Here is a 25,703-nt window from a genome sequence, read left to right as displayed (position 1 = left end):
TGAATTGTTTATCATCAAAAGGCTACAATGAAAACTAAACATTTATTACCTGAATCGACCTACGTCATATTCTGTACGTCAAAAGAGAAAGTTAAAAGTGCGATCGAATTGATTGGCTTCTATTTGAGTCAAGTAACGGACTGTTGTATAAATCTAGCATTGTTTTCAAGCTGTCCAGATTCGCTGATCATCATCTTTTATCATTTGAATAATAAACGGTTGCTGTTATCCTTCATTGTAAAGACCACTTTCTAAGAATGAATTCTCGTGATACGATGTCGAGTCAGGATACCTCCCCAACGCCGTACGATCGACGTGATGGTGTCACGATCTACCACGAGTCGACGTCAGTGGTGACCGTCATCGAAGGTATCACCATTGTCGGTATCTTCCTCGGAGCGTTGGTCGCCAATCTGATTGCGATGGTGACGATCCTTCGAGACAAGGTTCTGAGAAGGAACCTTCATAACTGGCTGATCCTGAGTCTCATCATAAACGACCTTGGCTTTACAATCATGAACATATCATTCCTCGTAGTAACCGTGTTCGACCAAGGCTATTTTCTCCTTCACAACAAAGCTGTGTGTTATGTAAGTCTTTTTCTAGTTTGCATTCTTCGCCACCTTTCTCATATACGATTTTAATATATTTCGATTTGGGATATTAAAGGAACGTTATACTTCTCATGAAAAGAACTTGTAATTGATACCGGAGTGTTGGCTCAGTCAGTAGAGCGTCCGCCTCACAACCGGGAGGGTCGTGGGTTCGAACCCCGGCCGCGTCATACCAAAAGACGTTAAAAGATGGGAGTTGTTGCTACCTTGTTTGGCGTTCAACAATAAGGGATAGAGCAACGTCGATCTGGCGCTGCTCAGTGGCTGCCGGGCTCACGATCAATTGGGCAAAAAGAATTTCCGTTTCGGTTTAATAAAATTCGGAGTGGACTATTAGGCTATTATTATTATTATTATTATTAATTGTTTTGTAAATCTATTTAGTTTCATAATTTGTATTTCGCATACCAAATTACAAATCTAATATCACTCCTCTCCTACTCAAAACAAAAAAGTATCACTCGATCGTTCTACTGGATATGAAACATTAATTCAATCTCATTTATCATTATTTGCAGGTTCAAGGTAACATTCTTTTTGCCTTAGGAAACTTTCTCACAGTGTTGGCCATCTCCGTGGATCGCTACTTGGCCGTAGTCTGGTCGACCCGCTTCCCTCCTTCCAAATCAAGATCCATCGTCTTTATCGTCTTCTGTTGGGTCGCCGCCATTGGATCCTCCTTTATACCCTTCTTATTCAGAGGCGTCTCTTCGATCAGCTATAAGACAATTTCCCACAGCTGCTCGCCAGATTTTCGGGAAAACTGCTTCTATGGCACCACCCGTAACGTCATTATCTTTCTAGTCATCGTACCTACGATGGTTTTATGCTATGTTGGTGTGTTCCTAAAAGTGTTGCGTCAACAACGGTTGCTTAGGTCCTACGCCGACGCGAAACCTAGTATCATGAGCAACGTATGTTCCGTAGAAGACAACGACGATGACGACCACGACCATGTGACCCATACTGACCATGACATGCAAATGGATGACATTGACCAGTCGATTGAAGGACCTACCTGCTCGGATCTTACTCCAGGGCCTATGGACTACTCCCAGTCTTCAAACATCGAGGAGCCTGACGCTGAACATGCTGAAGGAGAAAACGAGGGAAATAAGACTATTCAACAGGAAAATGTGATGACAGGAATTAAGAAAAAAGATCGTAGGTCCATGCAGAAGAAACTCAACGTTGACAAAAGAGTTGCCCTGACTGGTAAGTACTTCCTGTGTTGGAATCTCTTTAATAAAGTTTGTAGAAATGTTTAATTTTGTGAAAATCGTAATGTCAATTTCACTGTGTTACCACAAGTGTGTTTAACACGACAGAATATATAATGTTATCATTTACCTTCAGTTCCTTGTTACTTTTTTCAAACAGTGTCTGCTTTTCTCTTTTTCTTTACAGGAACCTTACTGGTGCTAACCACCTTGGTCTGTTGGTTACCGTACTGCATCGTCAACTCTTGTCTCCTATCCATCAACATCCCCCATTGGATGGGCGTGGTCACGGTGTGGCTGGCTTACTCCAACTCTCTATTCGACCCTCTTATCTACACGTTCATGAATAGACGAATTGCAGCCCGTTACCGGGACATGTTCAGACGTTGGTCGATTGGATTGAATACATTGATTAGATGCAACTCTGGAGAAGCATGATTTTTGTTCTCAATAGAAAGAATATCAAATGTTCGCCGTGGAAACTCGGCAAAGGGCATGGTATTTTGATAAAGGCTTGTCCAGATATGGAGCGGAAAGCCGCCAAATATATATATATATAAATGTGTTTAGTGTCTGTTAAAAAGAAGGAAAAAATGCCAATAGGAAACGTAGTCTTTACATTTAATTTGTATCACAAGAGAAGTAATGATACACCATGCACGATATTTAGAAAACTGTTTTATCTTAAGCTACAGTCCCATATACGTCCCGGACCGTCCCGGACCATCCCGGACCCCATCCGGGGTGATCCGGGATTCGGTCCGTGTTGACACCGTGTTGGCACCGGGGTGGTCCTGGATGGTCCTGGATGGTCCTGGATGGTCCTGGATGGTCCTGGGCGGTCCGGGAGTCGACCCCGGATGTTTTTGACGGTCAAAAACTGCCGGGGTGGTCCGGGACGGTCCGGGACAATAGTTTGATCCGGGGTGATCCGTGTAGCCACCGTGCTGGGTCCGGGGTCATCCGTAGTGGCGCCGGGGCGGTCCGTGTTGATCCGTGGCAGTCCGGGAGTGAGTTATTGACCGCCCAGGACCATCCAGGACCATCCAGGACCATCCAGGACCATCCAGGACCACCCCGGTGCCAACACGGTGTCAACACGGACCGAATCCCGGATCACCCCGGATGGGGTCCGGGATGGTCCGGGACGGTCCGGGACGTATATGGGACTGTAGCTTAAAAGCATCACACTTTTTTGAACAAAACATCCCGGACCATCCCGGATCACACCAGACCATGGTCCAGGATGGTCCGGAGTGGTCCGTGCTCGTCCGTGCTGGTCCGGCTTTATATGGGACTGGGGCTTTATGCGTTATTATCATGAGACGCCGAGGGAAATTTGAATGTTTGAAAGCTCATATCACTAATAGATAGGAATCCACAGTTGTCGAAATGGTCGTAATTAAAATGTAATGTTGAATAAATCTAGCTTTGTTTATGTTTTAATCGTCTAAATAACATGATTACAGTACTCTATACTGAAGAGTGTAAGAGTGATCCAGTCTTCGATTTATTAATTCATAATTATTATATTATGTGTCCACCATCTATTGCAATGAAATTTCTGCTTGCTCTCAAATTATATTCTATCACGATCAATTGTACTGCTTTCTTCTAGTTTACGGTCACTGTGCTCAACATTAGAATACATGTTTTATTTTAAACCTAAGTTTTGTTTTTAAAGAAGTTTGACTCGTTTTCGACTTAAAAATTCTGGGATTCATCCAATACAGGATTAATTAGACAAGATATGTGAGTATAGGCGCGATGGCTCAGTGGTAGAGCAGTTGTCTCGGGAGGCCCGGGTTCCAATCCAAATCAGTGCGCTCGTGCCATAACTACACAGTTAAAATTTGAGTGAACATGTTGTTTAAAAGTTTAAACAACTTTGGATTAACGGGTGACCTGATCTAAGAGTTGTTTAAAATGTTAAGCAACTCGAGTTGTTTAAAGTTTAAACACTTAGTTGTTCAACATTTTGAACAACTTGTTTAAAATCACAATTTAAACAACCGGTGTTGTTTAAAGACGGTTGTTTAAAACGAAGCTGTTGTTCAGTGGGGGTTGTTTACACCAACTGGGTTGTTGAAAGAAAGTTGTTTAAAACGGAGCTGTTGTTCAGTAGGGCTTGTTTACACCAACTGGGTTGTTTAAAGAAAGTTGTTTAAAAAGGAGCTGTTGTTCAGTGGGGGTTGTTTACACCAACTGGGTTGTTTAAAGAAAGTTGTTTAAAAAGGAGCTGTTGTTAAATTATAATATTGGATTCTTATATAGCGCACGTACCGACCTTGCAAGGTCCTCAAGGCGCTCCAACATTACCCGGCTATGCTAGGCTGCCAAAGGACATTAGTGCCGCGGCGGGACTCGAACCGTGGACCTTGTGATCGACAGTCCGGCGACGTTTCCACTCATCCACGACACCGCTACAGCTTGGTCGGCCATGATGTGAAACAAAGCTTTTAGCCAACGCGCACTTTACTGGCACGTGACACATGACGTCATATGTAAACAACACTGTCTAAAAGCTCTCGTGTAGTAAATATAGCAGTCATTAAATTTTAAACAGCGAATGTTTAACAAAATTACTTTCGTTTCGAGCAACATTGTTTACAATTTGTTCAACTGTTGTTTAAGATAGTGTACAACTGTAAGTGAACATCACTTTTTTAAGCAGCGTTTTTACTGTGTATAAGGGATTATTCTTCATTGCCAAGTTTCTCTTAAGACTTAAAGCCGTCGGTCCCCGGTTGCTAACTAACAAGCATACACAGTAGTCGGGTAAAGCAATCATCAATCACCATCATTATCATCAAACTTTATGGATAGACAGTTGACCTATAATTCATGATTATAGCCTATACTGTTTAGAATGGAAATAATTATATTATCCTATTTTTTGTTTTCTGAAATGTACTATCAATTTAAAGGAAATAATTATTATTATTACGAGAGCTTTTGATTTCATTGAATAAAAGAGATGAAAAAGCAAAAGACACACTCCGACTGTTACAATCTAAAACTGAGTTGTAACAACAATTGAATTGGAGATCGAAACTACATTCCCATCAAATTATTGGAGAGATACAGTGAAACTAATGTTACCTTCCTTTTATCAGAATCTTCTGAAAGCATGGATAGATATGAAAGAATATGTTAAAACAGAAGAGAGATACAAAGGGAATGAAATATTGTATAATAATGATTTTATTCAACTAGAAGGTCAAACCTTATTTGAGGAAACTTTGTTTTTAAAAAATATATATCGAATTCATCACATTTGTGAAGAAAATGGAGAATTGAAACCTGAAGCTCATTTTATAATGTTAGGTTTGAGCAGAGTGGAAATTGATAAAGTAAAACAAATTTATAAAGTAGCCCCTTATGAATGGAAACAGAATGTTCAACCTTTAAGAAAGGCAATTTAATACACTGGCTTTAGTTTAGAATTTATTTTTTCAAAGAAAGTGTTTACATTTGAAGATTTAACTGCAAAAATGGTATATAAGAGTCAAATTAAAAAGAATGTAGAAACAAACTCGGCAGGCGGCAATTTAATGACACTTTACAATATTCCAAGAAAAGAAGTAGAAAAGATATATGTTCAACCAAGGATGTGTACCTTAAGTAGTAAACTGCGAGAATTTCAGTTCAAATTATTGCATAATATTTTATATACAAATCATCATTTACATAGATTCAGGTTCCATGAAAATGTTTTGTGCTCATTTTGCAAAAATTTTGAAGAAACTTATCAACATGTATTCTTTGAATGTAATACAATAAAGGAAGTCTGGGGGAAATGTGGAGATAGACTTAATTTACCAATTTTGAAGAAATTATCCTGGAAAGAAATTCATATAGGAATAGATAACACTACTTTTAAAACAGAGCAATTATTGAACCACATTTTAATTTTGATTAAATATATGATTTTCCACAGTAGAGAGAAGGGAAACCCTCCAAAAGCAAAAGAAATAGAATATAAATTGTTGGAAAATAGAAATGAAGAGAAAAAACTTTCAATGGAAAGAGACACACTTTCAATTCATTTAAGGAAATGGGAAGCTTTGGAAAGTTTAGAATAAATGTTTTCATTTTTTTTTTCCTCAATATACAACTTTCTGACCCTCCTCTCTTCTCTCTTTTTTTTTGTTGTTTTTTTTTTTTTTTTTTGCTCGTTCTATGTAAGTGTGTGTTTTGTATACTTTTGTACATGTTATGTGTTTAAATGTTGTGTGGGTGGGGGGGGGGGTAGTAGGTGTTTTGTAGCTTTTTCTCTTTTTTTGTTATATATATAATATTTTTTGTCTCCAAAGGAAAATGAAGAGGTGTAACTTTTGTATGTAAATGTAAAAGATCATTGGTAAATTTATAAGACCTATGTTAAATTATTTTGTTATTTTGTATCCAATGTTATAAATGTACAATTTTTTCTTTGAGAGAAACGAATAAAAACCTATGAAAACAAAAAAAAGCCTAACGGAAACCTCGATATATCTTTTCTGACAGAGCACTTAATTTTGCCTCTTTCATAAACTATCACTTCCTTTCTTCATTGTTTTAAGTTGTTTAGCAATGTTAGCAATGTGAGATTACGATTAGTTCGTTGCCTAATTCTATATGTCGGCCCCAATACAAATCAAGATCTTATGCATAATTTGGAATTGGTTAAACACACAGGCGTATGTTGTTTTCTATCACTCGATCTTTACATTGTTATCCTCCCAAGCATTGGTTTCTTATTGGAGGATTTGTTATTTTACTTTTCTTCAAGCCAGAGTCGAAACATGAACATTGTGGAAAAAATTAACTGACGAACTGATAAATGAATATAATGAATAAAATAAATGAATAAATGGCTAAATGAATTGAAATTTATAAATAAATAAATAAAATAAAAACTCAATAATTTTGCTCTCCGTTGCTTTCAAAACCCATATAAATGTATCTAGCTGGGACGTGTTTGAGTTTGATGTTCATTTATTTTCCATTTACACTGTCGCTCATATAGTTGAAATTTTTTTTTTACCCCAATTTATGGAATTATTTTGACAATGATTTATTCCTAATAGATCTAGAGGATAGTTTACATTCTCAGATTTTATTGAATAATAATTTGCCAGTGTTTGTTTTGCGTGACTGCTAAAGCATGTGTATGCTACTATGCTTATCAACTACGGGACCTACGCCATTAACTCATAAATGACAGTAATGAGGATTAATGCCCCACAAAAGGGCACTAAAATAGCACAGCGACACGGTTTTGATCTTGGGGCCTCACAGTTACGAGGTCATTGCTTTGCAACTGAACCATGACTGTACGCAACGGGGGCTATGTAGAAAAAAACGAAGAAAATGCAATAAATTATCAATAGTTCATTGAATTTCCCCCGGTCCCCAACAGAAAAAAATATTTTGTGTGCCCATGCCTTGAGCCATATTGCATGGCCGTACAGAGGATTTTTTTTAAAGTATTGGTGTGTACTGCAAGGTTCTGGAATCATCAAATTGCTTTGGCCCAGTCTTGGTAAAGTTACAAGCACTGTACACAGAAAAATGTATATGGTACTACGCGATATCTATCCAGTCCGGATAGATATAATAATTTACCAAATATATCAATTAGTAGGCGGTTTCCCCAGAAAAATTGGTATCATCTACCGGGATCATAACGTATTAGTCAAAGCATATATTCTTTCTCATGATTGGTAATAAGAGCTTCCATTTAATTTTTTGACAGGGGGGGGGGGGGTTCCAAAACTGGTCTATACCTTTACTGGCTACACTGGGTAAATAAAAGTTATTATTATTATTAACCGATCAGATTATGGACTAAGTCTAGCTCTGCCAGTGTATGGCTGCATCAAATCAGCTTAGTAGAGCCTTGGCAGCATGCCCTGAGCATAGTCTCACTGTGCAGACACTGTTACGCACAGCAACTGACAAGGTTCTGTGTCTGCAAACTATAAGGTCATCTGCCTAGTACAACTATCGTGTGAGTCAAAAAAAGTTTACACCTAGAAAATTGCTAATTATTTTTAAAAAAATCATCTATGAATAGTGAATTTTTATAGATCTTATGAAAGAGTGTTTTATCCCAAATCATTTGGTATCATTTTTGTGTGGTGTGTGTTCACGCTTGGATGAACCGGAGGCATTGTTTGCGAGAGTGCAAAAATCGACTTGCGCCAAAATGATGCCTACAGCATGTATATAATGTTGGGATTAGCGGAGTGAGAGAATGAATTGAATGTATCAAATGAAATGCATTGCATATGCTTTTTGCAGAAGCAAAGTCACACACACGAGCACAAATGTTCGTTGATATTCGATATTGATATGTGTGGCATGATTAATTTTGTTAGGTACATTATTTGGATCTGCAAAGACCGAATTAATACCCAAATCCCAATTGTTTTGTTCAAACATCACATGAGCAACTTTCTAGGTGTAAACTTTTTTTTGTATACCTAAACTTTGTCAGAGGCAATATTTTCTTACTCTTTCTCTCTAACTCTCTGACCCTCTCTCTACCCCCTATCTCACTCTCTCTCTCTCTCTCTCTCCTTCTCCCTCCTCCCCTTCTTTCTTTCTCTTTCTCTCTCTCCCCTCCCTCTCTTTCGCTCTCTCTCTCTTTTTATATATCCCTTTTTAATAGTTCTCTGGGACTTTTGTAGACTATGTTGATCCGTAGATCATCTGAGATGAACTCTGCACCGGATGAGGAAAGAAAGATCAGGAAAGTTCAAAATAACACGAAATAACACCCACCTCGTATTTGACCTTGACCTACTTTTTGAAAATATGGGAAAATATCCAGAATATCCATATTTTCTAAATGCTAACATTACAAAAATAATTACATACTCATTATTCCCTTGTATCGTCATGCAGGGAGAAAAGAAGAAAAGGACACGAAGTGACTCATTATACAAATAATAATACAACAAAATTGCTGGTGTTTGTGGATGTCTGTATAATATTGGGTAATGCAGGAAGAAGAATAATAAAAAAAACAAAACAGGTTTGGCTAAGTGGTATTTCCTTAATGTTAAGATTTAACGAAAAAATGATATACTATTTCCCCCCTGAATTAGTAATACAGGAAGAAGAAGAAAAATACAGCTTTGGCTAAGTGGCCATGAAAATTATAATCAATTTTTTTCTTGATGCATCCCTTTAACACCGCTCAAGCAATGAATGGTTTATCTTTAATATGCTAATATGAAAACGACACGTTTATTCTTTGAATCGGCCTTCATCATATCCTGTCAAAGGAGGAAGTTTATTTATGCAATTGAATTGATTGGTTTTCAATGTACTTGTAGTAACGGACCTTTTTTAGGCATTAAAGAAGAAAAATGTGATAAAGACAAAGATTCAATAGATTCATAGACTAGGGTATAATCTATTTCAAACATGCCAAATAAAAACATCCCTTTAGTAGTTATGGTTTTAGAATGATCAATTAAGCAGAAATTATCAAGATTTGTTGTAAGAGCGGACAAAATATAAACTTAATTATAGACAAATATTTGGCGTGTAGTCAGCAACTGTTATAAATTAATATTTCATAATACTAACATTAAACAAAATGTACATATAAGTTATTCCCTTATATCGTAATGCATAGAGAAGAAGAAGAAAAATACAGCTTAGGGTAAGTGGTCATGAAAAATTATGATAAGACATTTTCCTTGAGACATCCCTGTAACATCGATCAAGCAATGAATGGTTTATCATCAAAAGGCTACAATGAAAACTAAACATTTAGTATCTGAATCGGCCTACGTCATATCCTGTACGTCAAAAGAGAAAGTTAAAAGTGCGATCGAATTGATTGGCTTTTATTTGAGTCAAGTAACGGACTATTGTATAAATCTAGCATTGTTTTCAAGCTGTCCAGATTTGCTGATCATCATCTTTTATCATTTGAATAATAAACGGTCGCTGTTATCCTTCATTGTAAAGACCACTTTCTAAGAATGAATTCTCGTGATACGATATCGAGTCAGGATACCTCCCCAACGCCGTACGATCGACGTGATGGTGTCACGATCTACCACGAGTCGACGTCGGTGGTGGCCGTCATCGAAGGTATCACCGTTGTCATTATCTTTCTCGGAGCGTTGGTCGCCAATCTGATCGCGATGTCGGCGATCCTTCGAGAAAAGGTTCTGAGAAAGAACCGTCATAACTGGCTGATCCTGAACCTCATCATAAACGACCTCGGCTTTACAATCACGAACATATCTTTCGCCATAGTATCCGTGTTCGACCACGGCTATTTTCTCCTTCACAACAAAGCTGTGTGTTTTATGAGTCTTATTCTGTGTGGCATTCTTCGCCACCATTCTCATATACGATTTTACAGTATTTCGATTTGGGACATTAAAGGGACTTTATAGATGAAAAGAATATGTAATTTGGGGGTAAATCTATTTCGTTTCTTAATTAGTATTTCACATACCAAATCACAAGTCATGACTCCTCTCCTCCTAAAACAAAAACAAAATAGTATCACTCGATCGTTTAAAACTTTCAGAAATTAAGCAATCCTGAGATAGTTTCTGCATAATAATAGTTGGGGGATGAATGGTAGCTGCGCTGCAGCTACCAATTCGCAATCATTAATAAATCTTCAATATTTGGGCGGCAAGTTGATTTATAGTTTTTATATCTTTACAGCATATGTTGATTTCTAAATTCCCATATCACTGTGATAAAATGTTGTTGTTATTTTGGATACAGGGTTGCATGGCAAATTATACGGGGAAAGTTGCCGCGTATGGTTATACTTGGTGGTGAATCATCACTTGAAGAACATCCCGGTGTAATGGTCCAGGAATGTTTTGTCGAAAAGCTGATTTCTATTGGATATGAAACATCATTCAATTCAATCTCATTTATCATTGTGTGCAGATTCACGGGAACGTTCTTTTTGCCTACGGGAACATTGCTACAGTCGTGGCCATCTCCGTGGACCGCTACTTGGCCGTAGTCTGGTCGGCCCGCTTCCCTCCTTCCAAATTAAGAACCATCGTCTTTATCGTCTTCTGTTGGGTCGCCGCCATTGGATCTTCCTCCCCCTCCTTATTCAGAGGCGTCTCTTCGATCAGGTATAAGACAATTTCCCACAACTGCTCGCCAGAGTTTCGGGAAGACTGTTTCTATTACGTTATTCTCAACGTCATCGTCTTTTTAGTCTTAGTACCTACGATGGTTTTGTGCTATGTTGGTGTGTTCCTGAAAGTGTGGTGTCAACAACGGTTGCTTAGGTCCTACGCCGACGGGAAACCTAGTATCGAGACCAACGTAAGTTCCGTTACAGACAACGACGACGATGGCCAAGACCGTGTGACCCATACTGACAATGACATGCCAATGGATGTTATCGACCATTCGAGTGAAGGGCCTACCCCCTCGAATCTTACCCCAGAGCCTGTGGACTACTCCCAGTCTTCAATCACCGAGGAACCTGTTACTGAACATGCTGAAGGAGAAGGGGAGGAAAATAAGACTAATCAACAGAGAAATGTGATGACAGGAATTAAGAAAAAAGATCGTAGGTCCATGCAAAAGAAACTCAACCTTGAAAAAAGAATTGCCTTGACTGGTAAGTACTTCCTGTGTTGAAATCTCTTGAAGTTTTGTAGAAATGTTTAACCTTCCGCAAATCACAATTTCAATTTGACTGTTTTACCACAAGTGTTCGAAATGAAATGCCAAGTTTTAACTTGACAGAATGTATCAATTCTGATTGCTCCCCTCGCAAAAAAATGTACATGTACTTATTGGCGTTAAGAGGGTGCAAAGTCTTTCTGGCTCGGTGTAAAAATGTCAGAGGAAAAAATGTCAGAGGTAAAAATGTCAGAGGTAAAATGTCAGAGGTAAAAATGTCAGAGGTAAAAATGTCAGAGGAAAAATGTCAGAGGTAAAAATGTCAGAGGTAAAAATGTCAGAGGTAAAAATGTCAGAGGTAAAAATGTCAGAGGAAAAAATGTCAGAGGTAAAAATGTCAGAGGTAAAAATGTCAGAGGAAAAAATGTCAGAGGTAAAAATGTCAGAGGTAAAAATGTCAGAGGTAAAAATGTCAGAGGTAAAAATGTCAGAGGTAAAAATGTCAGAGGAAAAAATGTCAGAGGTAAAAATGTCAGAGGAAAAAATGTCAGAGGTAAAAATGTCAGAGGAAAAAATGTCAGAGGTAAAAATGTCAGAGGAAAAAATGTCAGAGGTAAAAATGTCAGAGGTATAAATGTTAGAGGTATACAATAAAAACAAAAGCATGTGACAAGCTTGTTATAATTACACCCGGGTTATATATTTAATTAGGCTTATCGAAAAAGAACAGCGAGGGATATTCTGCAGTCGCTATTTCACCGCTGCTTTATTTTCCACTTTCCCAGTTTAAATTTATTTACCTTTCGGCCCAAAATTGTGACTTTTTGCCTGATTATTGCCGAAGGAAGACGGGGGGGGGGGGAGGGTATTCTTCTTCTGGGGCACGGTGACCCGGCTGCTCTCCCCTTCCTCTTATATATATGCTTTGCTTTATATATCCTTCCGAACAGTGGTCAATGCCTCTAGAGGCAGAGCAGGCAGACTAATGGGACATGGTTTCTACTCCGAGTTTCGCGCCTTGCAAGCAGTCATCAGACAACTGATAGCATTCTTAAAAGTACATGATTATCCTACAACCTTGGTACAAATACCTCTAAAAGACTAAAGACTTAACTAATAAAAATACAATTGGAATTACTCATGAGTATTCTTATTGCATTGTATTCAGGTATTGTAGTCTTATTTTTCATTTCATTTCATTTATTTTCATATTTCTCATAAACATACATTTATTTCAAATGAAGTACAAAATTGTTTTTATTTTAATAACAAATAATAATAACAAAGATAAGTGGTCAATATGAATTTGTGATTTAACTAAGAGAAATATGATGGGACCTACATGAAAGCAAGCTTGTAAGGCTGTAGGCCCCAGTAAAGTAATTGTTGAAATAAATGGAGGACGGATATACATGTATTGTATAGCTCTTATTTTGAGCGTATTTGTACCAAGGTTGTAGAGGAATCATGTACTTTGATGAATGCTATCAGTAATTTGTCTGATGATCGCTTGCAAGGCATGAAACTCGGAGTAGCAACCATGCATGTCCCATTATTCTGCCTAGTTCAATATTTATTTACCGGTATATTATGCTTTTGTATAAGCAAATGGTACTGGTACACTGAGCAAACTTCCGGGGGGAAAGATTTCTAAAATCGAGAAGTTTGGCCATGTTTTATAGGCTGAGTTGTCGCTCCATGGTGTAATCATTAAATAAAAAGAAAAGTCAGTACAGCCCACAAAATAGGATCAGATATCTATGAACCTCCCCCCCCCCCCCCCACTTCTCCTTCACTTTTGAAGATTGTTGGACATTTCAACTGCGTGGCAATGACTACTATTATATGTAATTTCCAATAAATGCATATTTCCGACAATTCCACTTTCTTGTGGGCTTGGTATTTTGATACTCTGAAAGTAGGGTCCATGCTGAAACAAAGCAGAAAGCCATGTTATCAGTGCTAACCGCACCATCACATTCCCGAAGTGCGCACGTTGCAATAAAATACTGTCGATTACTATTGCGGTATAAAATAGTCTGGGAAAAATCAATAAGCAGCTTTGTTACTCCGATACAAAGCAGAAAGCCGCCCACGTTACATCAATTAAAGAGAAGGTTGAGTTCTGGGGAAAAGTGAACAATAATGTGAGCGTTTGTTATCATTCTTATTATGCAAGTGTGGAAGAACATCAAAGAAAAAAGTTATTCCTTGAAAATCTATTTCAAATGACTTCATATCCCAGATATGACAAGTAACAGCTTTAAAATGAGGCCCGATTTGTATGCCATATGTTTGTGTAGTCCCATATCAATATCTTTCTGTGTACAGTGCTTGTTACTTTATCAAGACTGAGTCAAAGATTTTATCATTTTGATGACTCCAAAACCTTGCACTACACACCAATACTTACATGTTTATGCTAGATGATCAACCTTTTCTGATTGCTTCCACACCGTTTCTTTCACAATGCAACTTCGCAAGACCAGAACTCAACTTTATCTTTAAATGCCAACCGCACCATCACATTTTAGAGAAGTGCGCGCTTTGCAGAGGTTCGGTTTAAATGACATCGTTATTTATAATTGTCGGAGAGTTTAAAATGGGGATGAGCTTCTGAATCGAGACAGTCTTTTACTTTTTGGAGCGAGTTTTTAGTTTTCGGAGCGACTTTTTAGTTTTCGGAGCGACTTCTTGATTTTCTTATTCTTACTCCACTTCCTTTGCCGCCATTAGGTGCTAAAGCTTTAGCAGAGTTCGGGGCGCCCAGCCCTTATGTAACTTTTCGTGATTCCTCGGGATTATGTAACTATTTTGTACTAAATGCACTACTCACTTTAACACTTGACTTTTGTCGAGAATTTTCATTTCTTCGTTTGGACTTTGTTCGTCTCTGGAACGTTACACGGGCTATGTTGCAGGCTGCCACCGGCCAAACCGGTCCGTTTCACAAACATTAACACATCAACCAAATCAAAATATCAAAAAATGTTAGACATTCATTATATGCAAGCCTGATCACAACAAAATAAATTTCAAAATCTATTTTCCACATTGTATTATCCCTAGGACATGTACGAAACACTTTGCTAATTTTTTTGCTTGTACCTCTGACATTTTTACGACTGACATTTTTTCCTCTGACATTTTTACGACTGACATTTTTACCTCTGACATTTTTACCTCTGACATTTTTACCTCTGACATTTTTACCTCTGACATTTTTTTCCTCTGACAATTTTACCTCTGACATTTTTACCTCTGACATTTCTACCTCTGACATTTTTTCCTCTGACATTTTTACCTCTGACATTTTTACCTGGCACCGTCTTTCTACTGGCAAAATGCGGAACATCATTTTGCCCCTGCATTTCTTCGTTTTGAGAACGGCTCATCGTTTCATAAACTTTAGCCTCCGCCCCAAGGTTATTTCATGTCGTGATGAACAAACCTATAGTCACCATTAGCTCAGGATACACCCCCCTCCCCCAAATTCTGTTAATTTTCTGTTAATATATTTCCAGAATCTCTCATCATATTGAGTGTCTTGTAACATAGAAATAATGTTACCATCTAGATTATTTTCCTTGTTGATGTGTTTCATATAATTTCAATCCAACACTTTTGTCCAACAGTGTCTGCTTTTTTCTTTCTTTCCAGGAACCCTACTGGTGCTAACCACCGTGGTCTGTTGGTCACCGTACTGTATCGTTAACACTTGTCTCGTATCGATCCACGTCCCCCATTGGATGGGCGTGGCCACGGTGTGGCTAGGCTTCTCCAACTGCCTACTCGACCCTCTAATCTACTCGTTTATGAATAGACGAATTAGAGCCCATTACCGTGACATGTTCAGACGTTGGTCAATTGGATTGAATACAGTGATTAGATGCAACTCCGGAGAAGCATGATTTTTTTTCTACATGAAAAGTATAACCATTTCGTCGTGGAAACTCGGCTAAGGGCATAATATTTTAATTAGCCTTGTTCAGATATGGAGCGGAATTTATCATCAAACTTTATGAATAGACAGTTGACCTATAAGTCATGATTATAGCCTATACTGTTTAGAATGGAGATAATTATATTATCCTATATTTTGTTTTTTAAAATGTACGATCGATTTACAGGAAATGATTATTATTTTTACGAGACATTTTGGTTTCATTGAATGAAAGAGATGGAAAAGCAAAAGACACACTCCGACTCTTAAATTCTAAAACGGAGTTGTTACCAATGATTTGGAGATCGAAACTACAGTCCCACCAAAAACCTAACGGAAACCTCAATATCTGTTTTCTGACAAAGCAATTAATTTTGTCTCTTTCATAAACTATCACCTCTCTTTCTTCATTATTTATGTCGTTTAGCAATGTGAGATTACGATTAGTTCATTTCCGAAATATGTGTGTCGGCCACAATACAAATCAAGATCTTATGCATAATTTGGAATTGGCTAAACATACACGCGTTTTAGGTCTATGTTGTTTTTGTATCACTCGATCTATATGCATTATTATACAATACTCCTGGTTTCTAATTGGACGATTTGTTCATATTTTTATTCAAGCCAGGGTCGAAACGTGCAAATGCTTGGAAAAATCAACTGACCAGCCAATAAATGAATTAATTAATGAAATAAATAAATAAATAAATGGATAAATGAATTTGAACTTATAATTAAATAAAACAAAACCCAACAATCAGATGTTTTGCTCTCAGTTGCTTTCATGACCCATATAAACGTATCCAGCAGGGACGTGTTTGAGTTTGATGTTTATTTATTTTTTCCATGTATATACATCGTCACACATAATTTGATTTGTAACATAGTTATATGGTCGCATAAACTCATACATTGAAAAAAAGGTGTTGCCACGAGCACGGCTTGAGCTTACGTTCTGTTGTTCAAACTCTGAAGGTGGGGCAGATTCTTACAGACCGCGAAGGGGCGGGGCGAGGGTGGGGGGGGGGGGGGGTAGCTATCTGAGTTACTAAAGGCAGCCCTCCTGTTGTATCGCCTGTTTCAGGATATATCGGAGTCTCAGTGAGTTTATTCAAAGCCTCCTTTCGTCCGAAGTCTATTTATACGATTCCGTGAAGTTCAGTAGATGACACATCAGTCAGTGGCAATGAGGACGTGTCAATAACAGTATAGGTCTACTCCCCATGGAATACATGGAGATGGTATTCATATTTATGTACTTTTCGCAAAAAAACCTTTCGAAAAAAAAATAGTAAACCCAAGGTATTTTCAACCGGCTTGTACGTTATATGTCACCTGGTGAATTTGCGAACATGACGGGGACATATTACGTGTTCTGAAAATGATTTCTGAAAACAACAGTCTTCGGCATTGCTCTTAGTTGGTTTCTCAAAAGCAGGGAGTGGTTCTCAAAAATTAGATTTTTTCCCTTAGGGGTGGGTTTGGTGGTCTGGGGTTCTAACATTGATTTTTGACATGTGCGTCGATTATTTGTCATTTATAATCGAGAAAATTGACGGGGTGAGAAATTAGGGGTCGGCTTGAAACCCCACCCTCTCTCGAACCGCCCCTGCTCAAAAGTCCTTTAGATCCCTTTTTATACTATGGATTCGGATGATAGGGTTATAAACCTAGGTAGAATGGTAAATGATAGAGCGAGTAAAATGGGGGGGGGGGGGTGGTGGAAGGGCCATCAAGAAAGGATGATTTTGAACGAAAAGGAAAAAATCACAACAGACGGTCTGGCTGTCCCACTATACCAGTAGAAAAAGAAACTGACATGAATTTACATTTATTGAAATCTAAATAATGATCTCCTACATCTCCTATCGAAGCTACAAGTAGCTGATGCACAGATGGCGCCCTTTCAGTTAGATAGATAGATAGATAGATTGTTTATTGGTTTCCACAATATCTCATTTTTCAAAGAGTGTAACAACATATTGAAAATGATTATAATATACATGTACATACAATACCGGTACACACTATTCAGAATATTGTCCATTAAGTTGAACTTAAGAGATATAATGGCGGAGCCTATGGAAAAGCAGAGCTTGTTGTGGATAGGCTCCTTAAAATACAAATGACATGATTAGCTAAAGTAAAGTTTATAAAATACAAATACACGCTAAAACAGGGAAAGGGAAATTACAGGGATACATGAACCGATACACACAATTAACTACAAAAGACAAGGAAAAGGGAAGAGAATATATCTGCAGCTTATTAAAACAATATTACAGTATAGTTTGTTCTCGATATGAGTATATTATAAACATAGTTGGCATGGTCATACCGTCATTTACTCATTGTGAACAAATAATGAACAAAAGTATACAGCTTGGAGACAAGAATAGTCAGGAATTTAGGAATGACAACTAAAACCGGTTTACTCAGTTATGCATTATCATTGAAACCTTGCAACACAAACTTAAGATTATGATCTTCAATTTGTTTTTTCATTTCTATGGAAATATTTGAATAAAAATGAATACATATCGAAGATTTTAGTGTTTTGTTGTTGTTGTTGTTTTTGTTTTATCAGAAATATTACAAATTACTGGAAGAGTGTTCTAAAAAAATAATAACATGACGATATTATCTTCTGCAAACAGAGTAAAAATGCATATGTGCAAAATCGCACTTCACCTTTAATACTTTAGCTAGTTGCATTCGCGTTCGCAATTTTGAGCGGCAGGTACGTTTTGGAATAACCGAATTCCATCCGCTACTTCATGTATAATTTTAAAGGGATAGTTGAGTTATGTTTTCAGACCGCAAGTGCCTTCAAAGTGCATGGTTATTGCTCTTATTCTTATCTATGACATTTCTAGTGCCCTTTTAGAACCTAAAATTGCTATGAAGGTAATTTTAGACCCCAAAATGTGTGAAATTTAGCCAATACGATCATACCAAATTAGCTCCACTTTAAAAAAAATATGGTGACCGTTAATTAATTATTTAATTAAAAATAACAATACATGGGCCGGCTGGTTGTGCGTAATATGACCAACACGAAAATGCCAACAAAAAAGCCAACATCGGCATTGGCTGAAGTACGACGTAAAAGGCGCTATTTCGTTTTTTCAACGGCTTTTTCAAATTATCTAATATTTGTGGTGGTACACAAGTATTAGAAATCGTTATATTTATGAATATTTCAGACGTTTCTGAACCGATTTTGATCAAACAAAGATGATTTTGTCATTTGAATTGTATGTTCTTTTAAATTTGACACTCAGTTTTTTCTTTATCTCACCAAAAAAATATTTGTGTAGCGCCCTCTGCAACAGAACTCAACTATCCCTTTAATAAAGTGGTTGGCAATATCGACATTATCGTAGACTTTGTTTTAACATGTTTTAAGTTAGGAACTTCCATAGGCTGGTCTTTGCAGCTTGTTCTTTTCGTTGTCAACACATTATTGTTCTAAATATTCTATAATCATTCCAATAAAGAAATAAAATGAGATATAATCAAAACTCATCTCAATGATAATGCTCTACATTATTAGGCCTATATATAATTGTCATCCTCACTACTGCAACATTGTGTGCAAGGAGCACCGTCTTTTTAGCATGCCACACAGCTTAGAAAAACTACAAACATGATCACTGATAACAAGTTAGTGAACCCTACTCTGCATTGTCATGTCATTTAAACAGCAGCATAAGCGAGCCGCCATTATCACCAGCCGAGCCTCCTGCAAATCGGCTACAGTCATGGCAGCAATGTGCAATAGCAGGGCCTCGAGAGACAGTGCATGGATGAAAATGGAAGGTGGCTGAAATACGGCGTAAACGGCGCTATATCGTTTTTTCAACGGCTTTCTCAAATTATCTAATATTTGTGGTGCTACACAAGTACTAGAAATCATTATATTTATGGATATTTCAGACGTCTTTGAACCGATTTTGATAGAACAAAGATGATTTTGTCATTTGAATTGTATGTTCTTTCAAATTTGACACTCAGTTTTTCATTATTTTTTTTTGTTTTAACTCAACTATCCTTTTAAGGAATATATTAGTAACCATGCACTACAACACAGTTTAGACGTTACTTGTGTAAACTCAAAGGGGATTTAGATGCGGATAGTGATTTAATTCATAGAACTGTTGATGTGTTCCTATTCGTTTTGTGATCGACAATGCATCGGCTTCCACAACCAGCCGTTGAAGCCGCTCAACGCCTGCCCTACCCCCGGTGTTGCATGGTTCGTTGAAACTAGTTCAAATGCCGACACAATGTTCTTTGTGTTGATATAGGAATCGCTAACTTTTATTGCAGAAAATATCTTCATCAATGATTTATTTGTACCAGATGAGTATTGATAAAACTGTAATTGACAAGTATAAACCATGTACCTGTACCCACCACCCATAAATTATGATAATCAATACGTTACCCTCGCATCTCATTATTATCTTACCCGCATACAACTGTCAATAATGACGATATGTTTTCTCCTAAAGTCACTCTAATTTGAATTGTATTATTGCCTTGAACCCGAATAGGTTCATGAATCTGGTTATGTTTATTATTATAATATAATTATGCAAGTACTGTTCTTTGAAATAAAGAAATTATTAGAACAACGAGAATTAAATCTTATGCCTCAGGAGAAAGATATGTGCAGTCGTCCCCGTGGTAAACTCGAACGCGTTGGGTCGTCGGACTTGTGAAACCTGTAATGAGAAGATACTCGGTGACCTCGGCGTCATAGTTGATGTCAAAGGTCTCGGGGTCACGGGCGAGGACGGAGAGTGAACGGGCTTGGCTGTCGGTGACGACCGAGTACTCGTACTGGTCGTCGACGATGGGGCCGAGTTTGAGAATCCAATCTAGGTGGGAAAAAAAGTTCAATGCATATTAGCATATTAATATACAGATTGATTTTCATACGGGAGAAAGAGATAGGGGAGAAAGGGGAGAGAGAGAGAGAGAGAGATAGAAAGTGAGTGAGAGAGAGGGAGAGAGAGTGTGAAAATCGGGTTGGGTGGTACATACACGTATTATGGCGAAAATAATATGGAGTATGATGTAGTTTGATTTATTTTCGATTACATAGGCCTAAACAATAAAAATAAAAATACGATGTCAAACGTCAAACGTAATTTTTAACGCGGGGGGGACACATGATTTATTTTAAGAATCACACAGTATTCTTTGTCACTATACTTACATGTACTTGCTGCGGCATCGTTATCAAGTTCGATGAGAACCTTTCCCGGTTCACTTTGGATAGGAACCCAGGCATAGCCGCTGCTGGTAACAGGTTCCCCCTCTCCTACGCTGTAAGCGTTGGTCACGGTAAAATTGGTCTCAGAGACCTTCCCATCTAAAGAAGGAAGAGAAAATTACTGATTGAATACTTCATGGAGGGTAGAGAGATAAATGTGAAGGCCAGAGAAAAATAGAGATACGTCATTATCCTCCTCCTCATCATCATCAGTGAGAGCAGCGTCATCTAGCTCCACATTGTAAACCTTCAGGACGATCATAACCACTACTTTAATCATCAGCATCAACATCATCATCACCATCACCATCATCATAACCACAATCATCACCATCATCATCATCACCGTCATCAGTGAGAGCAGCGTCATCTAGCTCCACGTTGTAAGCCTTCACGACAATCATAACCAATACCTTAATCATCAGCATCAACATCATCATCACCATCTTCATCACCATCATCAGTGAGAGCAGTGTCATTTAGTTCCACATTGTAAACCAATGCCTTAATCATTCGCGTTATCATCATCAGCATCATCATAATCACAATCATCACCATTATCATCACCATCATCATCATCATCGTCGTCGTCATCATCATCATCATCATCGTCGCTACCATCATCGTACTCGTCGTCGTCGTCGTCATCATCATCATCATCATCGTCAACGTCGTCATCATCATCATCATCATCATTATCATCGTCGTCGTCATCATTATCATCATCAACATTATCATCATCATCTTACAAGTTATATTGGTACGTACATTCAGCTGTTGTACATTCTGCGCCATCTATTCCAGTGAATGAGTCTGTCCAGAAATTTGTGTACATCTACAACAAAAAATGAAAAAATGGAACATAAAAAATGAAAATGTTTTCAAGAGTCTATTTGTTTCAAAGTCAAACGTTTTTCAGGTCGCCCAAATTATAAGATTTAAGAAATGATAAAATTCAGAAAAATACACACGCAATCGGCTATAAAACGCCCCATGGAAATAAGCAGGACTAACTGATGCATACAGTGAGTAAGTAATGCACATGTCAGAGAACGATGATTTTGAGAGGGTGTTCATGTGGTAATACTATCCCCCCCCCACTCTCTCTCTCTCTCTCTCTCCGTATGTCAAATTCTTGATATGCTACCGCCATGATTGAGGGTGTATGAAGAAGAAGAAGAAGAGAAGAGAATAACTCAATTACATGAGGGTATAATGTTAAAACAGGTTGGTATTCTGTAAGCATATTACATTCACAGAAAGTTGAGACTATTGTTCCCTATACCATTTTATTGACCACTCTATCCTTATCATACCTATGCAGCGTTGAGCATGTATCAAAGTACAAGATTTTTTCCTTTTCAGGAATCAAACAAATATTATCAAGGAGATGCTAATGATAATTACAAATATCAACTGTGTTGACCTCCCAACCTTGATATTGACATACAGATAGGATGATTTAAAAGTTTGCAGCAATTATTATACATATATGCATCAAACTGATGTTTTCGATGTTTATATTTGCTAAAGGCGATGTACAATTATAAATCGTGGCATATCTTAGACGACCCTTTAATATTACATTATAGTTTTTGCTTTTATTATGCATCTCATTAACTAAATAAAGGAAATCTAGATGAAAATGCCGAAATGCGCAACGTTAACATAGACATTGTAGCATTTTAAAGGAAAAGAATTTGAAGAATCTATAAAAGATACAAAAGACAAAAAGAAAGATGATAAATCAAAATCACATAAGAAACGGTTAATAAAAAAAGGTTAGGAATCATAAATATCACTAAAGTGCTAAAGGATGGTAAAATTCACAAGTTTTGGGGGGTTTTGCTCTTGATTATATCTTTATTTCGAAATTCCGAAATTCCGAAATTCTGATAATCATTGAATAAACCTTTAATTTATTAGGCCTAACTTTTTCGATGGCTGAAGCCTAAAAACATTTCTTTCTTTAATTTTGTTATTTTTTTAATATTTATTTTTATTATTATTATTATTACTGAAACAAGAAACTTCAACTACAATACTCAAAGCGTGATAAGATATGATATCGAATGTCGACTTTTATACCCCAGTTAATTCTGCAACTTGCTTACTATGAATTATTATGATTAAAACATCGCTATATGGATTTCATTTTCATTGTTTAGGCCAAAAAAAGTTTCTTTTCACCTCATTAAATGAAAACTGAAAATTAAAGTCCTTATCATGTTTTCGTACAGTGTGTAATTGGGTTTTTACAGACGTTAATCAATCAGATATGATTATTTACGTCTGGGGACCGATCTCTAACCGGTTTCGGCTTTTATACCCCAGTCACATGACCAAACTGTCTCAAAATCGAGAGGCGCTCGTTTTTCCGAAGGTTCGTAATTCCGAAAGAAAGATAAAGGGTTCTTTATCATTTTGTGGATAATGAACCTTAACTCGGGATTATAAAACCTATTTCATTTTCGGGAAAAACGAACCTTCGGAATTATGAATCTTCGGAATTTATGAACCTTTGGAATAAAGACATGTAACCTCCTAATTAACCACTAATTGACAATATAATACCGTCCTGGCCATTTAGGGTAATGTACTTTTATCGGTCCATTTTCGATTTTGTGTCGGTCTCAACGGCGTGACTAGGGCACTATTCTTACTTACGTTATACCAGCGTCCGACATATTTGTTGGCGTCGACATCATACACCGTCCCGAGTCCTTCCGCAGGTGACGAAAAGCACAAGATGGCGCCGAAAACTGCGACCAGCGCAAACCAGGATTGAGTGTTCTTATTAGCCATTTCCCTTATCTTTCAACAAACGTAGCAAAACTTTTTTTTAAACCAGTAAAATGATGAAAAGATTGGTTTGTAGATTAAAAGAAGAAGATGTCGTTAGGCCAGCGGAATAAACCTCCTAATATCCGATTTCAAACTATGCAAGATGGTAACACTTTATAGAGGTAAACGACTATATTTGTCATACTAAAAATGACGATGTATCTGTACCAGTGTTGACTGCACAGTCCTAGTTTCAAAGGCATATATTTGGCAAAACAGTAAAGGAGGGGGGCAGAGCCAGAGGCTCGACTGGATAGTGTTGAAGACTATACCTACAGCTGACATTTAGTATTAATAACTATCACTACGAAGGTAATCACTTTCGATAACATAATTGTATCATCAGAAGTATTGTGGAATTAATTGGACTAATCGTCCGTTAAAAATCATTTCTTCTTCTTCTTCTTCTCATAATCCTCCTTCTTCCTCTTCTTCTTTTTTTCTTCTCCCCTTCTTCTCCCTTCCCCCTATTCCTCCTCCTCCTGCTTCTTCTTCTTCTATCTTTTTATAATTACCCCGGCTAAAAAGGACGGGGTAAATTTTCAATGCCATTTCAATTCTCATAAAAAGTGGGGAGGGGAGTAAATGACCCCTCCCTTCCCCGGGATCTACGCCAATATGGAGTTATATCTCGAAAGATCGATAACTCAAGAGGTTAGCCTTAAGAGGCGTACTTAGCCCCGTCTATCTTTGGAACTTCACTCTTAAAACAGATTAGCAATATGATAAGAAGTGATTATCATTTTTTATTCCTCTCAAGATTTATCATTAATTACTGAGGTGAGTGATTCACTGTGTTTTCTTGAGCCAAGGTATGCAGAGTTTGAGGACCCGGATTATTGACGTACATAATCTCGATGACATGTATCCTCTACTGCTATGGATACTATCTTGTTTTGTGCGATTTGTTGGACATGAATTTATTCCCAAAACACATACTTTCGCATAATTGTATGTTAAGCCTACCCTTCTGGATAATGATTATTTATTACAAGAAAATACAATAAACATAATTTACCCAACATCCAAGTTTATTCATGATTTCTGAAGTTAAATAGAATATGGAAAGTCTACCATTTTAGAATGATGCTTTGTGGAAAATACATTGCAATAAATTCGGCTGCAATACGTATGGTAATACTTTCGTTGTTATTGTTTGTTTGTTTGTTTGTTTTTTGCTATTTTGTCTCGACCAATAACAGCACGAGAAGCAGAATTAGACTATAGTGCATAGGAACATGACACGATTCCTCCTTGCCTGGAGGGCAGTTTTGCAGTGTTTCGTCTTCCAGGGGAGTGTTTCACAAAGACTAAGATCGACATTAAGTTGGACTTAACTATGACAGGCCATTCATGCCACTGGTTGCTCTCATCATTGGTCTCTCAATTATGATCTTTAGATGATATTTTTTCCTTCAACGATGAATTAAATAAAAATAAAAAAATTCTGTACATTTGTGACCATGATTTGTACGTCCCTTGAGAATCCAATGCCAGTAAATGGTGAAAGCAAACAGTGGCACAAACGGCCTGCCATAGTTAAGTCCAACTTAAAGTCAATCTTAATCTTAGTGAAACACCCCCTGATATGGTCCTGTGGGTAACCCTGTCTTTCACTGTGGCTAGCCGGAACAGATTTAGAGGCCTTTTTAAGGTGCCGTCGTGGTTGTGCAACTTATATTTCTTCGGCACTTATGCCTAATGCCTGGATTACACATGCCCCGGACGCCGTACGATAAATTAGTCTACGATTTTTCGTAGACATCGTAGGAGGCTACGGGCTACGATGTTTGTGGTTACATTATCTACGAGCATCGTGCCATTTATTGTATTGGCCGGGATAAATGCGAAACAAAATCGTAAAGGCTGCGGAGCCCGTGAATCCGCACGGAAATCTCACGGCCGCCTCCTGCCTCCGCACAGAGGCCGCACGGAAAAGGGGATACGGGCAGGATACGGGCTCCGTAGACTAATCGCCGGCCAAATGTAGTCCAGGCATAAGTCACATTTGCCGCGGCGGCCGTGCGGTCTAAAATATCTACGGCCAATAACAATTATAGGACCGCCGCAGCATTCACACGGTCACATACGGTAGCGGTCACATAATATGTTAGGGTAGCCGCACGGCGTATTTTGAATTTGTGGAGACAGAAAATCTGCGACTGCCGTACGCC

General features: G+C 37.8%; 2 protein-coding genes across 2 annotated transcripts; one reads left to right on the top strand and one right to left on the bottom strand.

Annotated features, from left to right (window-relative positions):
• Nucleotides 1–275: 275 nt before the first annotated feature.
• LOC115923787 (5-hydroxytryptamine receptor 1-like) lies at nucleotides 276–2,272 on the top strand. The gene is made up of 3 exons (XM_030985096.1): nucleotides 276–590; nucleotides 1,133–1,829; nucleotides 2,022–2,272. Exons 1-3 carry the CDS (start codon nucleotides 276–278, stop codon nucleotides 2,270–2,272), a joined length of 1,263 nt encoding a protein of 420 aa, XP_030840956.1.
• Nucleotides 2,273–19,448: 17,176 nt separating this feature from the next.
• Nucleotides 19,449–23,692, bottom strand: LOC105440477 (lazarillo protein-like). Its single transcript, XM_030985028.1, has 4 exons — nucleotides 23,353–23,692; nucleotides 21,454–21,520; nucleotides 20,629–20,784; nucleotides 19,449–20,287 (listed from the first exon to the last, which is right to left on the bottom strand). The coding sequence occupies exons 1-4, from the start codon at nucleotides 23,488–23,490 to the stop codon at nucleotides 20,055–20,057; spliced, it is 594 nt and encodes a 197-aa protein (XP_030840888.1). The 5' UTR covers nucleotides 23,491–23,692; the 3' UTR covers nucleotides 19,449–20,054.
• Between the last annotated feature and the right edge of the window lie 2,011 nt (nucleotides 23,693–25,703).

Source organism: Strongylocentrotus purpuratus, unplaced genomic scaffold (genome assembly GCF_000002235.5).
Source record: "Strongylocentrotus purpuratus isolate Spur 01 unplaced genomic scaffold, Spur_5.0 spur5_scaffold_14, whole genome shotgun sequence".
Classification (NCBI taxonomy): domain Eukaryota; kingdom Metazoa; phylum Echinodermata; class Echinoidea; order Camarodonta; family Strongylocentrotidae; genus Strongylocentrotus; species Strongylocentrotus purpuratus.
The sequence above is the reverse complement of the archived record's forward strand: the minus strand, read 5'-3'. Positions and strand labels throughout refer to the sequence as shown.

Coding starts and splice junctions, on each gene's coding strand:
- LOC115923787 (XM_030985096.1), top strand. CDS start 276: ATGTCGAGTCAGGATACCTCCCCAACGCCGTACGATCGACGTGATGGT. Junction 591..1,132: donor ACAACAAAGCTGTGTGTTAT/GTAAGTCTTTTT, acceptor CATTATTTGCAG/GTTCAAGGTAACATTCTTTT. Junction 1,830..2,021: donor CAAAAGAGTTGCCCTGACTG/GTAAGTACTTCC, acceptor TTTTCTTTACAG/GAACCTTACTGGTGCTAACC.
- LOC105440477 (XM_030985028.1), bottom strand. CDS start 23,490: ATGGCTAATAAGAACACTCAATCCTGGTTTGCGCTGGTCGCAGTTTTC. Junction 20,785..21,453: donor AGAATGTACAACAGCTGAAT/GTACGTACCAAT, acceptor TTCCTTCTTTAG/ATGGGAAGGTCTCTGAGACC. Junction 20,288..20,628: donor CGATGCCGCAGCAAGTACAT/GTAAGTATAGTG, acceptor TTTCCCACCTAG/ATTGGATTCTCAAACTCGGC.